The sequence below is a fragment of the Lolium perenne genome, chromosome 6 (genome assembly GCF_019359855.2).
Source record: "Lolium perenne isolate Kyuss_39 chromosome 6, Kyuss_2.0, whole genome shotgun sequence".
Lineage (NCBI taxonomy): Eukaryota > Viridiplantae > Streptophyta > Magnoliopsida > Poales > Poaceae > Lolium > Lolium perenne.
In genome coordinates this window covers 59532299-59547474 of record NC_067249.2, presented here as the reverse complement: position 1 = coordinate 59547474, position 15176 = coordinate 59532299, and the positions used below count along the sequence as shown (strand labels likewise).

The 15176-nt window shown below is 51.1% G+C and overlaps 1 protein-coding gene across 1 annotated transcript; it reads left to right on the top strand.

Annotated features, from left to right (window-relative positions):
• Window positions 1-9526: 9526 nt before the first annotated feature.
• On the top strand, window positions 9527-10090 carry LOC127310510 (uncharacterized mitochondrial protein AtMg00810-like). Its single transcript, XM_051341180.1, has 2 exons — window positions 9527-9565; window positions 9626-10090. The coding sequence occupies exons 1-2, from the start codon at window positions 9527-9529 to the stop codon at window positions 10088-10090; spliced, it is 504 nt and encodes a 167-aa protein (XP_051197140.1).
• Window positions 10091-15176: the final 5086 nt, after the last annotated feature.

Sequence of the window (15176 nt, the reverse complement as noted above, 5' to 3'; positions counted from 1 at the left end):
AGGAACCGGGGGCGCGACTGGGCCGAATTTCGCCGTCCGGATGGAAAAAACGCTCGCCGGGGGCCTCCTCGGGGGGACGAGTGGAGATGCTCTTAGTTTTCGTTGCTTAAAGGATGGCATGTGGAAGAATAAGCTACTCGTGGGGGGTATATATAATATGGTAGAACACTTGTGAGGTTTTTTTTAAGATAAAAAGCATGGACTGCCCGATTTGAAATTAATAAAGCCCTCAGATTCGACATACACATAGTTTAGACATTACAAGCTGCGGCATACAGCTTCGCCAAAGAAACGAACTAGGAAAGGTAGCTAACCGCATCATCACTCTCGGCTGTGACCACAAAGGGGACTCAAAAGCAACTCAGGTGGCTTGTTCGTTCCTTCTTGGGGCGGTTGCGTCGTGAAGAAGCTTGAGGTCGACGATCACGTGCTCTATCCAGGACCGATCCAGCGGCTTTGCCAGGGGCTTCCACAGCTGTAGAAAAAACATCGTTTTAAATATAATATTAGCGGGGTGTTTCATAAATTTTGACTCGATGGTTAACTTGTTTCTAAAGAGCCACAGTGCCCAAGATTGTGCAATAAAAAGTAGCCAAACGCATCTTCTAAATCTACCCGAAAGACTAGAGATGATAGCAAATAATTGCGCAAAGTTAGCGGGGCACAAACTGCAACCCAACAACTGACGGGTAACACTCCAAGCAAAGATCCGCCGTGGAGCATGTGAAGAAGATATGCGCAACGTCCTCCAGCCTACCACAGAGTTTGCAACAACCATTGCCTGGCCCCTGCCGAGTTGTAATGTTGAGGCTCGTGGGCAGCTTGTCCAGCACCAACGGCCAAGAGAAGATCTTGTTCTTGAGCGGGATTCAAGCCGCCCAAACATCTCGAAAGTGTGCGATGGAAGCTCCTTGTGCCAGTTTCAAGTACATGGACCTAACCGAGAAATAGCCCGTTGGTTCCAACGACCAAGACACCCTATCTTGGCCCTGAACAAGATTAGTTTGATCAATGATGGCTCTCAAAAGGTGCCAATCTGCTATACCTTGCTGGTCAAGCGTTCTGCGAAAGGACAGGGTACCCCCATTACTGCACACCTGCGCCACCGTGCTCATTTGCGAGGTAGAGATGTTGAATAACTCGGGAAATCTTTCCTTGAGAGCTACCTTGCCAGTCCATTTTTCCATCCAGAACTACGTGCGTTTACCATCTTGAATGTTGTGTCTGCCTCCAGCTTGAACAGGTGGTTGATCTTGTGTATGCTACGCCAGAATTGGGAACCCCCTTGTCCCGATCCTGCGAAAATGTTGTTAGCGGAGTCGTACTTTGCTCTGATGATCTGCGCCCAAATCGGGTTTTCAGGTTGATACAACTTCCATACCCACTTCAGCATGAGAGCTATATTCATTTTCTTGGAGTTAAGGAGCCCCAGCCCTCCACACTCGTTTGGCCTGCACATTGCCGACCAATTGACTAGATGATAGCGTCTCTTAGGGCCGGTGCCTTCCCAGTAGAATCTGGCCCGCTGGGAATCAAATTTTGCGCGAATCCCATCTTGCAGCAAGAACAAACCCATAGCAAACTGAGGTAGGCTGGACAGACAAGAGTTGGATAGGATAAGCCGTCCTCCCGAGGACAAGAACTTACCCCACCACGGTTCTACCCGGCCTGCCAGCTTTCGGACTAGGAAGAACCATTGCTCCATGGTGAGCTTCCTATCAGAAATGGGGATGCCCAAGTAGATGAAGGGTAAGGATCCGAGCTTGCAGTTTAGCTAATCAGCCACTTGTTGTTTACGGAGTGTTGGGGTCCCCATGACCACCACTTCGGACTTATGGTAATTGATTTTCAAGCCAGACATATCCTCAAAACACACAAGCAAGAATTTCAGGTTGGCAATCTGTGTATCGTCATCTTGGATCATGATCAAGGTGTCATCCGCGTATTGTAGGTGAGTAATCCCTCCCGGAATCAAATGTGGCACCACACCAACTATGTTCCCCGCCGCAGCTGCCGAGGTGAGAATTATAGACAACGCCTCCACCATGAAGTTAAAAAGCAACGGTGAGAGGGGATCCCCTTGTCTCACCCCTCTCCCGTTTCTGAAGAAGGGGGCCACTTCTCCGTTGATAGATATCGCTGTTTGTCCTCCCATGACCAGCTGCGATATGAGATGAACCACACCTGCATCAAAGCCCTTTGCCCGGAGAACTTCCTGCAGGAAATTCCAGTTGACGCGATCGTACGCTTTCTCGAAGTCCAATTTTAACAGGAGGCACCATTGCCTCCTCATTTTCATCTCATGAACAATCTCATGGAGCGCCAGGACCCCATCGAGAATGAATCTACCCTTGATAAACGCAATTTGGTTAGGACTGATAATGCGATTGGCAATGGGGTCGAGCTTGGTTGCCAAGGCTTTGGAGACAATCTTAAAGATCACATTGATCAAAGTGATTAGCCGAAACTGAGTAATCCTATCTTCCCCTGGGATTTTTGGGATAAGCGAGAGAACCCCGAAGTTGAGTCTCGCTATGTCGATCCTCCCGACGATGAAGTCATTGAGAATATGGAGAATCCCAAGCTTGACTAAGCCCAAAAATTTCTTGAAGAAGAAGACTGGGAACCCATCCGGGCCTGGCGCCGTGTCCGATTTCATGTCAATGACAATTGCTTCCAACTCCTTCTCCGAAATGGTACGCATTAGATTGTCATTTTCCTCCTGTGAGACTCTAGCCTCAGAACTCCAAGCATTGGGGTGTAACCCACACACCCTAGCCTCTTCTGCCCCAAGCAGTTGCCGATAGAACTCATAAATATGCTGTTGGATGAGTCTTTTGTCCGTGATAACCCCTTGATCCGACACAAGTGAGGAGATGCAACATTTCCTACGGCGCCCATTCGCCATCGCATGGAAGTACTTGGTGTTGGCATCCCCTTGTAAGACCCAGCAAATCCGTCCCCTTCGTCTCCAGTATTCCTCTTCCGCACGAAAAACCTCAAGAAGTTGGTCCTCCAAATGGTATCGGAATGCCCACTCTTCTTCATAAATACCCACCGCATCAGCTTTCTCGTCTAAGGTCTTGATTTGTGTCAGCAGGCCCTGTTTGAGTTCTCTGGACTCTCTTCCTTTATTTGCATTCCAGCCCCTAAGATGTTGTCTCAGCCCCGCACTCATGAAACTCCACCAGTCAATAATGTCTCTTCCTCCCACTCTATTGGCAAGTGAGAGCCACACCGTCTCCAAGGATTCCTGGAAACCTTGCAGTTCTAACCAGCTTGACTCGAAGAAAAATCTGTTGCTCCTTGGTGGGTTCCCTTCCCCGGAGTCAAAGATAAATGGGGTGTGATCCAAGCCGAGGCTAGTCTCTGCCGATACCGCACAAAGCGGGAAGTGCAACTCCAACGATGGTGAGATGAACACCCGATCCAACACACATCTTACTGGGTTGAGTTGCTTATTGGTCCAAGTGTAGCGCGCCCCGGTGCGCGGAATCTCTCGCCAGCCCCTGCTTGCGATGTGCTCGTTTAACAAATCCATCCTGGTCCAGTTAATCCTGCCGTTGTTCTTGTCATGAGCTGCTCTGATCAGGTTGAAGTCCCCTCCCATGGTGATAGGCACCTCCGAGGCGTCAACCTTGTTGGAAATTTCCTTCAAGAACTCCGCTGAACGCGAGTGGTCAACAGATCCATAGATTCCCATGACCCTGCAGCGAAGATTATCCGCGTGGCATATGATGTCGGTGCATATGAAATATCGGCCCCTATCGATGCCCCCACATCGAAAGTGCTATCGCGGAAGCCCAGGAGCATTCCCCCTGAATGCCCACTAGCGGGAAGCCAACACCACACAAATTTGTCCCCAATCTCGAGGCTTCTGAGTTCTTGATCCGTGAAATCCTGTTTGATTGTCTCTTGCAAACAAACAATGCCAATTTTGTGTGTCCGGAGATAGTCCTTAAGCAAAGTCCGGCGTCCCCTAACACCGAACCCGCGAATGTTCCAAAACAGGGCTCTCATTGCTTAACCACAACACGACCCCGTGCTTGGCGGGTTAAGAATCTTCTTCCTGTCGCCGGTGATTTCTTCTGGATCTTCTTCTTCCTCACCTGCCTCACCAACTTTGCACAGCTCCCACCAGACCCTACTGGGGGAGGGTACGTGCTGTTGGGTTGTTGTGCCTCTTCCCTTTTCTCCGACTCTTTCTTCCTTAGCGCTTCTGCCACTGCTTTGTCCCTTGCTAGAGCTAGTTCATCATGCGCCAATTCAAGTGCCCGAAGCATAGACAGAAGAGGTGCATGGTTTCCAGCCGCTGAGGGGAAAACTATGCAACTATCGCGAGCTGTCGACATGAGAGAGGAATCAGGAATATCTTGTAGAATGGCAACGTTGTCAACCAATTTGGACATACCTGGGGTTTTTTCCTTTGCGCGCTGGATCGCCTTCTCCAGGATTGGCATCGCGGATGAACCCGCGCCGCGAGAGCTGGTCCTTGCCGCTGCCACCGACGAGGCTTTGCTCCTTGGCGCCCTGCTGATTGGTGCCGCCAGCTCCGCCACGACCGCTCCTTCTTCTCAATACTGCAATATTTGCTACTCCCTTCGATCCATAATCCTCGTAATGGATCGGAGGAATATAAGAAATACTATAGGTTTTTCACAACAACTTACAGAAATCTAGATATTCGAAGTTAATATCTACGGGTTTTCTAGTTGTTTTCCAACTCACAGTTACCTTAGAGCTTGCTCACGTCCGAAGCCATTAGATTATATGTAATCCGTGCGTCATGTGAGTTACACATTGATTGCAACTGTGTTGCAGGTTGCAACTGAGCAAACCGAGAATTAAGATAAATTATGGTCCACCGAGCACTAGTAGTTCCCTTGTATATTCAGATGGCTGGAGGGCCATTTGGAATCAACTTTGGGGGCGCAGGGCGAGACCTGGACATGGCTGCCTTCGGGGTGCTACCGACGAATATGCTCTTTGTTAGTGATGTATAGACTCTTTACTGTATATTCTCAGTGTACGAGGGTTTTCCCTGCATATTGTATCACATGTACACAGGGGTGAAGCTCCCCTTAGGGCAAGGCAGGGCAACCGTCCTACCTTGATTTTTCGTGAATACATTTAGATGCACATGTTTTTTTCTGAATATTTTGAGTGGTCGTGCATCGACAACATATTCCATGTGAGAAAGTTATGCTTGTTTTAGTGAACATTGTGTAAAATTGACTTCGAACTGGAAACATAGACTCATATTCTAGGTTCAATGTAAATAACAATGATTCTATATTTCTATTGTAGAGATTTATAATAAATCTTAGTATATTTATATTATAGAGATTTACCATGAATCTTAGTATATGCAGGGTAAATTTGTGATATTCATTATTCAAACGTGTAGAATTGAAAATTTAGGGATTTCTTGATATTTGAAAGAAACAACATGATTTCATCAAAGACATTATCACCTCATTGAGATGGTGAATTGGAAGGGTTTCGTGACGACAAAGATCATTAAGACCTAATTGCTCACGATGGATATTTAAAAGTCTTAATCGATAAAATTATTCTTTTTACAAAAAAGTAAAGTTTTGGCAGTGAGGTGGTATTATTGTTATGTTTTTGGGTTCTACGTATATTAAATATGTCTTTGTTTTTATCGTACTAAGTTATTTCGTTAGCATCATATATGACGTTCATGTATTACGTCTATTTTGGTATTTGCATCATTTTTTTAGTTTGCTCTACCTCAAAGTTTTTCCGTCCTTCGCCGCTGCATGTACATGTACTGGTCTTTGGCACACTGTGAATACTAGTTGCTCATTTACAACATGGTATCCGAGCTCATGGTTTAGCTCTTTGCACGCTGCAACTCCGTGCTCGATCCGCGCAGCCGCCGATGATCTTTCTGGCCGCCGCTGCTCCACTTCCTTTTTCCTCTCCTATTCTTGTTGGGATCGAGTAGCTTAGGCTTTTCCGTCCGTCTTTGAGCTCCAAATCGATCCCCCCCATCTGCCCCGGTTCTTCTCTGCGTCGGCCGCTGTTGGCCGGTCTCCGTCCCGGCCACCACGGCCCCTGGTCGGACCCGGCCTCCTCCGGCCCTCCCTGGCCACCGCCGCCTCCGACCGGCCCCATCTCGGCTGCCGCCGTGCCGCCTCCGACCGGCACCAGGTCGCCCGCCTCCAGCCAGGCCAGCTCTGCCGCAGCCCATCCCAACATCGCCTCGGCCTCCTACGACGAGCCCAGGTGCTGCCCTGTGCTCTGCTAGTCCGCCCCAGTGTTGGCCGACCCGATCTGATCGCCCAAGTGTTGCCCGTGTGAGTAGCTTGGCCAGATCCAGATCTGCAAAAAGGGAGAGAGATGGCATCCTCTTTGTCTGGCTACGTCAGTATCCCTCGATGCCTAGTGATCTTTGATGGTACCAACTATGGCGAGTTTGCTACCTTCATGCGCATTCACATGCGTGGTCTCCGGCTGTGGGGTGTTCTTACTGGCGAGGTCTCTTGTCCGCCGCATCCCACTGCTCATGTGCCTCCTACCCCGCCGTTAGTGTCGCGGGCCCTTGCTGATGATGCTCCTCAGGATGATCGGGATGAAGCCAAGTCTGCCGAGGCTACTGCTGATGAGGCATATGCGGAGCAGGTACTTGCTTATTCCGAGGCTCTTGGCTCCTACCGTGACAGTTTGGCTACCTTTACTCAGTGGTGTGATGAGGATGCCAGGGCTGCTGCCATTCTTTCTCAGAGTGTTCAACCACAGTTTGCTTCTGAGTTTATGGGCCTCGCTACTGTTGCTGAGATTTTGTCTCACCTTCATCCGCGCTATCAGCCTTCCGGGGATTCTTTGTACTTGTCTGTGTTGCGTCAGGAGCATGATTTTCAGCAGGGTGACTCTACTGTTGATGAGTTCTACACCCATTGTGCGGGGACCTGGCGCTAGCTTGACTCCCTTCGCAGTGCTGTCTGTGGCACTTTCCAGTGTTGCCGGACAATACGTTCAGATATGAACTTTCAGAGGATCCATGAGTTCCTGTCTAGACTTCGTCCAGAGTTTGAGCCCCGTCGTGCTCAGTTGTTTGCTCGAGGCCGTGTTGCTATCTCAGAGGTGTTGACTGAGCTTTGTGCTGGGGAGACTCATCTGCGTGGTGCAGAACTGCTTGGGATACCTTCTATTCTTGCTGCTCGAGTTCCCTTGCACCTTCATCGCCGCTTCTACCCACACCAGCGCCTGCTGCTTCTGGAGGAGCCCGCCCTTCTCGCGGTGGGGGTCGCCCTCGTCCTCCTCGGTTCTACACTCACTATCGGAGGTCTGTTCACCTTGAGTCTGACTGCTATCAGAAGCAGCGGGGTGTGCCTCCTCGTGCTCCACCTTCAGCCCCTGTCACCACCGGCTTCACTGAGCAGGATATAGCGAGGCTTCAATGTCTCCTTGCCTCCTTCGGCTCTGCTTCGACGGGTACTGCTGCCTCCGCGGCTGGTTCCTCTACATAGTCAGGTACATCTTCGTGGGTTATGGATTCTGGAGCTTCTTTTCGCATGTCTTCTGATTCTTCCTCTCTTTCTTCTCTTCGCCCTCTTCCTCTTCTTGTCCGTGTTCTTACTGCCGATGGTACTTCTCTTCCTGTTGCTAGTCGTGGCACTCTTTCTACTCCCTCCTTTTCCGTTCCTGATGTTTCTCATGTTCCCCGTCTTACCATGAACTTGTTTTCCACTGCTCAACTTACTGTTTATGGTTGTCGGGTCATTTTTGATGTTGATTCCTGTTCTGTTCAGGACACTCACACTCGGGCACTGATTGGGGCTGGCCCTCGGTGCCGTGACTCCAAGGGACTTTGGGAGCTTGACTGGCTTCATGTTCCTTCTTCTACCACTTCACCGACCCCACCAGGTGTGCTTGCTACTTCCAATCCCGCCTCCTTTCAGTAGTGGCATCATCGTCTTGGTCATCTTTGTGGTTCTCGCTTGCCGTCTTTACTTCGCCGAGGTCTTCTGGGGCCTGTCTCAGGAGATGTCTTGCTTCAGGGTTGTCAGGGCTGTAGGCTTGGTAAACAAAATCAATTACCTTACCCTTCCAGTGAGTCTGTATCTCAGCGTCTTTTTGATTTGGTTCATTCTGATGTATGGGGCCCGGCTCCCTTTGCTTCCATGACTTCTCTCGCCACACTTGGATCAATTTTGTGACTTCTCGCGTCGAGGTTCTCTCGATATATAAGTGTTTTGCTGCCATGATCCATACTCAATTTTCCACGCCTATTCATGTGTTTCGGGTTGACTCCGCTGGTGAGTATATCGCCTAGCTGTTGCATGGTTTTCTTGCTGAGAGGGCACTCTTGCCCAGTTCTCCTGCCCTGGTTCCCATGCCCAAAATGGTGTGGCTGAGCGCAAGAATCGCCACCTGCTTGAGATGGCCCGTGCGATGAGGTTCGCAGCTTCTCTTCCTCCTCACTTCTGGGCTGAGGCTGTGTCTATTTCCACCTATCTCATCAACCTTCATCCCTCCACGGCCCTGCAGGGTGGTATTCCTCTTGAGCGTCTTACTGGCCGCGCTCCTGATTATTCGACACCGTCTTTTTGGTTGCGTTTGCTATGTTCTTCTGGCTCCACGCGAATGCACCAAGCTGACTGCTCAATCTGTTGAGTGTGTCTTCCTTGGCTACAGTCCTGAGCACCAGGGATATAAGTGCTGGGAACCTATTGGTCATCGGATGCGCATATCTTGGGACGTCACTTTTGATGAGTCTCGTCCTTTCTACCTGCGTCCCTCCCCCTCTTCCTTTTCAGTGGATGATATCTCTTTTCTCATGTTTCCTGAGTCACCTCCTCCCGTGCCTCAGGTTCTTCCTCCGCCGGTTCTCTCCCCACCTTCTACTTCTTCTTCACCCACCAGACCGCCCTCTCCTCCCTCACCGCCTTCCCCACCCTCCACACCTTCCTCTCCCATGTCACCTTCCTCGCCTACGGTGGTCCCTACCTACCCTTTTCACTACTCCTGTCATCCACGTGAGGATGCTGATGCTCCTCCTGACATGCCCTCCACCTCAGGTGTGATGCCCTCTCCGTCCGAGCCGACTCATCATCTTCGTGCTCGTCCTCGTCCTCATCCTGATCGCTATTCTCCCACTCACTACGGTCTCTCTGTTGTCTTTGAGCCGACCTATTATCGGGATGCTCTTGCTCATCCTGAATGGCAGCTAGCGATGGCTGAGGAGATTGATGCTCTCGAGCGGATTGGCACCTGGGATGTTGTCACTCCTCCTTCCTCTGTTCGTCCCATCACCTACAAGTGGGTCTACCAGATCAAGACTCGCTCCGATGGTTCTCTTGAGCGCTACAAGGCTCCTCTTGTCGCTCGCGGCTTTCATCGGGAGCATGGCCGTGACTATGACGAGACCTTTGCTCCAATGGCTCACATGACCACTATTCGTACTCTACTTGCCATTGCTTCTGTTCTTCGCTGGTCCGTCTCTTAGCTTGATGTGCAGAATGCTTTTCTTAATGGTGAGTAACGTGAGGAGGTATACATGCAGCCACCTCCTGGCTACTCTATTCCTGATGACATGGTATGTCGTCTCCGATGCTCTCTCTATGGCCTTAAGCAAGCCCCTCGCACCTGGTTTCAGCATTTCGCCTTCGTGGTGACCTCTGCTGGTTTTGTCCCTATCGCACATGACCCTGTGCTCTTTGTCCACACATCTTCTCGTGGTCAGACTCTCCTTCTTTATGTCGATGACATGATCATCACATGTGACGACCCTGAGTACATTGACTTTGTCAAGGCCCGTCTTCGTGATCAGTTTCTTATGACTGATCTTGGTCCTCTTCACTACTTTCTTGGGCTTGAGGTTTCCTCTACCTCCGATGGCTTCTATATCTCCCAGGAGAAGTATATTCAGGACCTTCTCACTCGTGCCGCTCTTGGTGATGAGCGCACTGTCGAGACTCCTATGGAGCTCAATGCTCGTCTCCGTGCCACTGATGGTGATCCTCTTCCGGACCTGACTCTCTATCATCACTTGGTTGGGAGCCGTGTCTACCTTGTTGTCACCCGTTCTGATATCTCCTACCCGGTCTACATTCTGAGTTAGTTCATGTTTGCTCCCACTAGTGTCCACTATAGTCATCTCCTTTGTGTCCCCTGCTATCTTCGTGGCACTATCTCTCATCGTCTTTTCTTTCCTCGCTCCAGCTCCTTACAGTTCCAGACCTACTCAGATGCTACCTGGGCTAGTGATCCATCGGATCACAAGTCTCTTTCTACCTACTGTGTCTTTCTTGGTGGTTCTCTCATTGCTTGTAAGACCAAGAAGCAGGTTGCGGTCTCTCGTTCGAGTGTCGAGGCTGAATTGCAAGTGATGGCTCTCTTGATGGCAGAGGTGACTTGGTTACGCTGGTTACTTGAGGACTTTGGTGTTTCTGCTGATGCACCGACTCCTCTTTTATTGGATAGTACTGGTGCCATCAGCATTGCGCGTGATCCGGTGAAGCACGAGCTCACCAAACACATTGGTGTTGATGCCTTCTATGTGAGTAATGTTGTGCAAGATCAGGTTATGCCCCTTCATTATGTGCCTTCCGAGCTACATCTTGCGACTTCTTCATGGCGGCCCAGACTAGAGCACATCATGGGTTCTTTGTCTCCAAACTCAGTGTTGTTGATCCACCATGAGTTTGAGGGGGGGGGGGGGGTGTTAGTGATGTATAGACCCTTTACAGTATATTACCAGTGTATGAGGGGCTTCCCTTCGTATTGTATCACATGTACATGTACTGGCCTTTGGCCCACTGTGAATACTAGTTGCTCATTCACAACACTCCTCTCGTCCTGCGAATATGTCAGAACTTTGTCTAAATTCAAACCTATCTAGACACTATTTAGCGGTACATTTAAATTTAGATAAACTTCCAACATGCTTCATGGGATGGAGAGAGTATATTCAGATGGTTGAAGACCTGGAGTTGGACCGTAGAACCTTAGTGTGCATGGGGCAGACACGACTAGCTCGAGGGCCGGCTCTGGACAATGGTGAGGAATGTGGTGATTCTTACGAAACTCCAATGGAAGCCGCCAGAATGCTCCCATATGCCCGTTTGTGTGTGTGTGTGTGTGTGGTGGTGGTGGGGGGGGGGGGGGGGGGTGTGGGATTATACAGAGTACCCCCAATTATGTCACTCTAGCCGCGAAGTGTCAAACTGCCTCCATATCTCCCCCATATCGGAGGCAGTTTGGGAGCTTTCCGACTGTGGGTATAAGTCGCAACATCAGTTATGGCCCCACCAGAACCACATGTTAGTGACTAGGGCACTCCCACCTCATCCTCTACCTCCCCACACCTCACCTTATCCACTTGGCCACATCCACTCTCATCCCTGAACCGTACCCAGCCATCATGCTGGGTAAATTACATATACGTATCACTTTTGGGGCAACAATTTCGAGTTGGTATCTTCTTTGGTAATTTTAACAAGTAACTACCACTTCTGGGGCAGCAAGTAACAAATGGCACAACTCTTGCGTTGATACCGATTTAACTGTGCGGGCCCACATGTCAGAGCAAACTGAGCCTAACAGTCGTCATTTTTCAACCAGCCAACTCCCCTAGCTGGTCCCACTCCCCTATTTTCTTTTCTTTCTTTCCTCCACCCGGCCCGTGCCTTCTCTTTTTTGCCGGTAGGAGAGCTGGCGGCGAGAATTTTTGGGTGGCCAGCGCGTGCACCAGCCAGCGGAAAGGCGCGGGGCCAGCGGGCAGCCGGATGCTGGGTGCAGCGGGCGGAGTAGCGCCGGAGGTGGCGGGCCAAGCGGGACGCGGGCGCGACCAGTGACGCGGGAGTCAGCCAGATGCAGTGACGGGACACAATCGGCGGGCGGCGGCCGGAGTAGCTAGGCGCAACGGAGGAGGCCGATCGGAGAGCGGTGAGGCCGCGCGGGCACCAGCAGGATGAAGTTGTAGAAGTCCAGCCGAATGGGGCGTGGGAGTGGCCCCGTTGAGCCGGACGAGCTCGGACAGCCGGAGTACGGGGATGCGGGTGAGGTTGAGGAAGATGGCAGCGCGCACGAGCAAGAAAACACCAGCGGAAACGCCGGCGGGAGGAGGTACGGGTACGCGAGGCTAGCGGAGACCGTGGCGGGCACCGGACAAAGCCGGAGTTGGACGGCGAGCTGGCCAGGAGCACGGGTCGGCCAGCGGGAGTCGGTCATGGAGTCGAGCGGGACGCGGTCGACACCTAGGATGGAGGGTGATCGGATAAGCAGTAGCCGATGGGAGGCGCAGGGGTGGCGTGCGCGGAGGATGGCGCCGACAAGACACGCGAACGTTGTGGAGATGTGGGGTCGACGGAGGAGGAACATGCCTGAGCGGCGCGGCCGACGCGCGGGTGTAGAGGGAAGCAGGAGGTCGCACTGGCGCAGATGGAGGCAACGGAGCTCAGGCCAATGCGTAGCAGGGCACATGTGCGAGATGAGGCCAGAGCTGATGTTGTTGGTGGATCGGGAGGTGTTGAGCAAGGCGCAGAGGCAATTTTGTTGGATTTCACTCGTAACGGCTGGTTGACGGCCGTTTGCTCTGACATGTGGCCCCGTGTGGTTAAATCTGTATCAACGCAAGAATTGTGCTATTTGTTATTTGTTGCTCTAAAAATGGTAGTTACTTGTTAAAATTACCAAATATGGTACCAACTCGAAATCGTTGCCCCAAAAGTGGTACGTATATGTATGCCCCGCCTCTCCTCCCCTCACGGACATTCCTGGGATGGTGCTGGCCGCTCCATCTCTCAGACCTGCCGCCGCCTAGCTCACCATGTTGTTGACCACAATAGCTCTAACAGCCACCTAGTCATGTCTCTCGCGCTTTGACCTGCCACACCATCCATGCGCCACGGTGCGTTCACATGGTTGTTCTACACCGCGAACTACGCCAAGGCTAGGAGCTCGCGATATGCCCTTCCACGTGCATCACCACCGTTGCTCTTGGGTGCCTAGGCGTATTCTCAGGACCGTTCACCATGAACGAAGCTAGGGCCGGGAGCTCTTAACATGCCCGTCCATCGCGTGGTGTAATCATCATCTCCTAAAGAGTTTCCCTTCGGGCTGGAACCCTCCCCCACCCGTGGTTGAACCATGGTATCCGCTGGGCGAGGACTTTGCCACCCCCTCGGATAGCGATAATTTTTCCGCTACCTCGGACAACAAGACTCACTCTCCCAATCGTAAATGGGGGGAGTGAGACGAGCACATGTTGGAGAAGAAGGAAAGGTTGTGCGAGGAATCACGCTGACTCCATGACATGGAGAACGAATACCAGATGGAAGGGAGGCAAAAGATAGATGATGAAACGAGGAGAGAGGCCGAGGTGAGGGAGGCAACGGGGATTTAATGCAAGATGATTGATGCCGATAGGTAATACGATGTAACATCCCAAATTTCAATAAAAGGAAGAAGAAGAATTCCAGAGATCCAAAATTTAGAACCAACAAAAACTTTCATTTGCATATAGAGCTATGCATAGGACTTGTGCATTTTGAGTGATATGCCATGATGATTGCTATAGTGCTTTTGTGATAAACCCTAAAACCCTAAAGTGATCAAGTGATGATCACAAATCAAATCAAATCAAACCAAAAAGAGAAAAAAATCAAATAGCAAAAACCCTAAAAACCCTCACATATGGCTTATGCCATTTTTGCAAATCTTTACCCTAGACCATTTTGACCTTCACCATTAGTTGTAATATGTTACTAAACACTTATTACAACTTTTGGAATCAAAGAAACACAAATCAAATCAAATCCAAACTCAAATTGTGATCACATAGAATAATGGTCAAATCTGCCATTTATATTCTGGTCACCACTTTGAGCCCCTGGTTTTCAAGTTTTTCAAACTAAACTTTCCCAATTCTTTACACCTAATCCAAGAACACATCAAGGTGAACAACTTTTGTAAAGACCACCATACCAAGATCATCTTGGATCAAAAACTATGCTCATGCAAAGTTGAGACTTTTTAACAAGTGCAACAATCTCACACTTTGCATTTTGGCATTTATTTTATTTTTAAATTTCCACCACCACTTGTGAATGTCTCTGGTCATTTGCAACTTATCCAAATGAACCATTTTCAAATTTTGGAACCACATGAGCTCAACCAAATTTGGCAAATTTTGGCAAAATTCAAATAGGATCAAATCTTCAACACTATTTCAAATAGTGTTTTGGCCAACCCTACTGCCCCACTCGACCCTACCCTGTTCCCTTGTCCCCCCTCTCTCTCTTAACCAGCATAGAAACCCTAGGGAGAGGAGCTAGCAAGCATGGACATGGCCATGCCGGCCATGTGCCACATGTCGAGCTCCCCCTCTCTCCCTTCTTCCCCAACCACGGCCACCGCGCCACAGAGCACCACCTCGCCTCCCTACACCAGCCTAAGCAAGCCACGGTCGAGGAGGACGGCGACCATTGCCGGAATGCACGCATCCAGAACGGCGACGCCATGCCGATGACGTCGCACACATGCACGCCGCGGACGTCGCTGGACACGCGCCGCCTCGCCACCCTGCGCCTCGCCTGGACCACTTCGCTACGGGTTGAGCATCGCCTAGCGACCACGAACCCGCCAGGCATGGCCACGACAACGACCCGTGACCGCCGCCACCGGAGACGAAGGAGAAACTCCGCGGCGGACACCGCCAGACACGGAAGCTTTCCGACAAGGTTGGGCACCGCCTCGGCTAGCTAGCGCCACCTATCGAACCACCATGACGTCGTGAACACCGCCGCGCCCTCGCCTAGCCCAGTAGCTCGCCGGAGAAGCCGCGCCACGATCGACTTCGCCGCAGCGCCACGGTCACTCACGCGCCTACAAAAGGAGAGCCCCATTCGCTGAGCTGAGCACACCAGCACCTTCCTCTCTTCTCCCTCGACCGCCTGAGCCACTCCACCATCGACATTAGCAACTGCCGCCGCCCAATTGACGCATCACTGCCGCACGCCGCCGCGGAAGCTCGTCGCCGATTGACGCCGCCCCAGGACGTGCCGCTGCTACCAGGAGGATCGCCGCCGTCTACACCTTCACCGAGCACACTGCCCACCGTCGCTGGAGCCCCAGTGAGCCCTCCAACCCCCTAGCGCTGCCGCGCCAGTGAGGTTATCTCGCCGGCGATGACGATGACCCTCGGC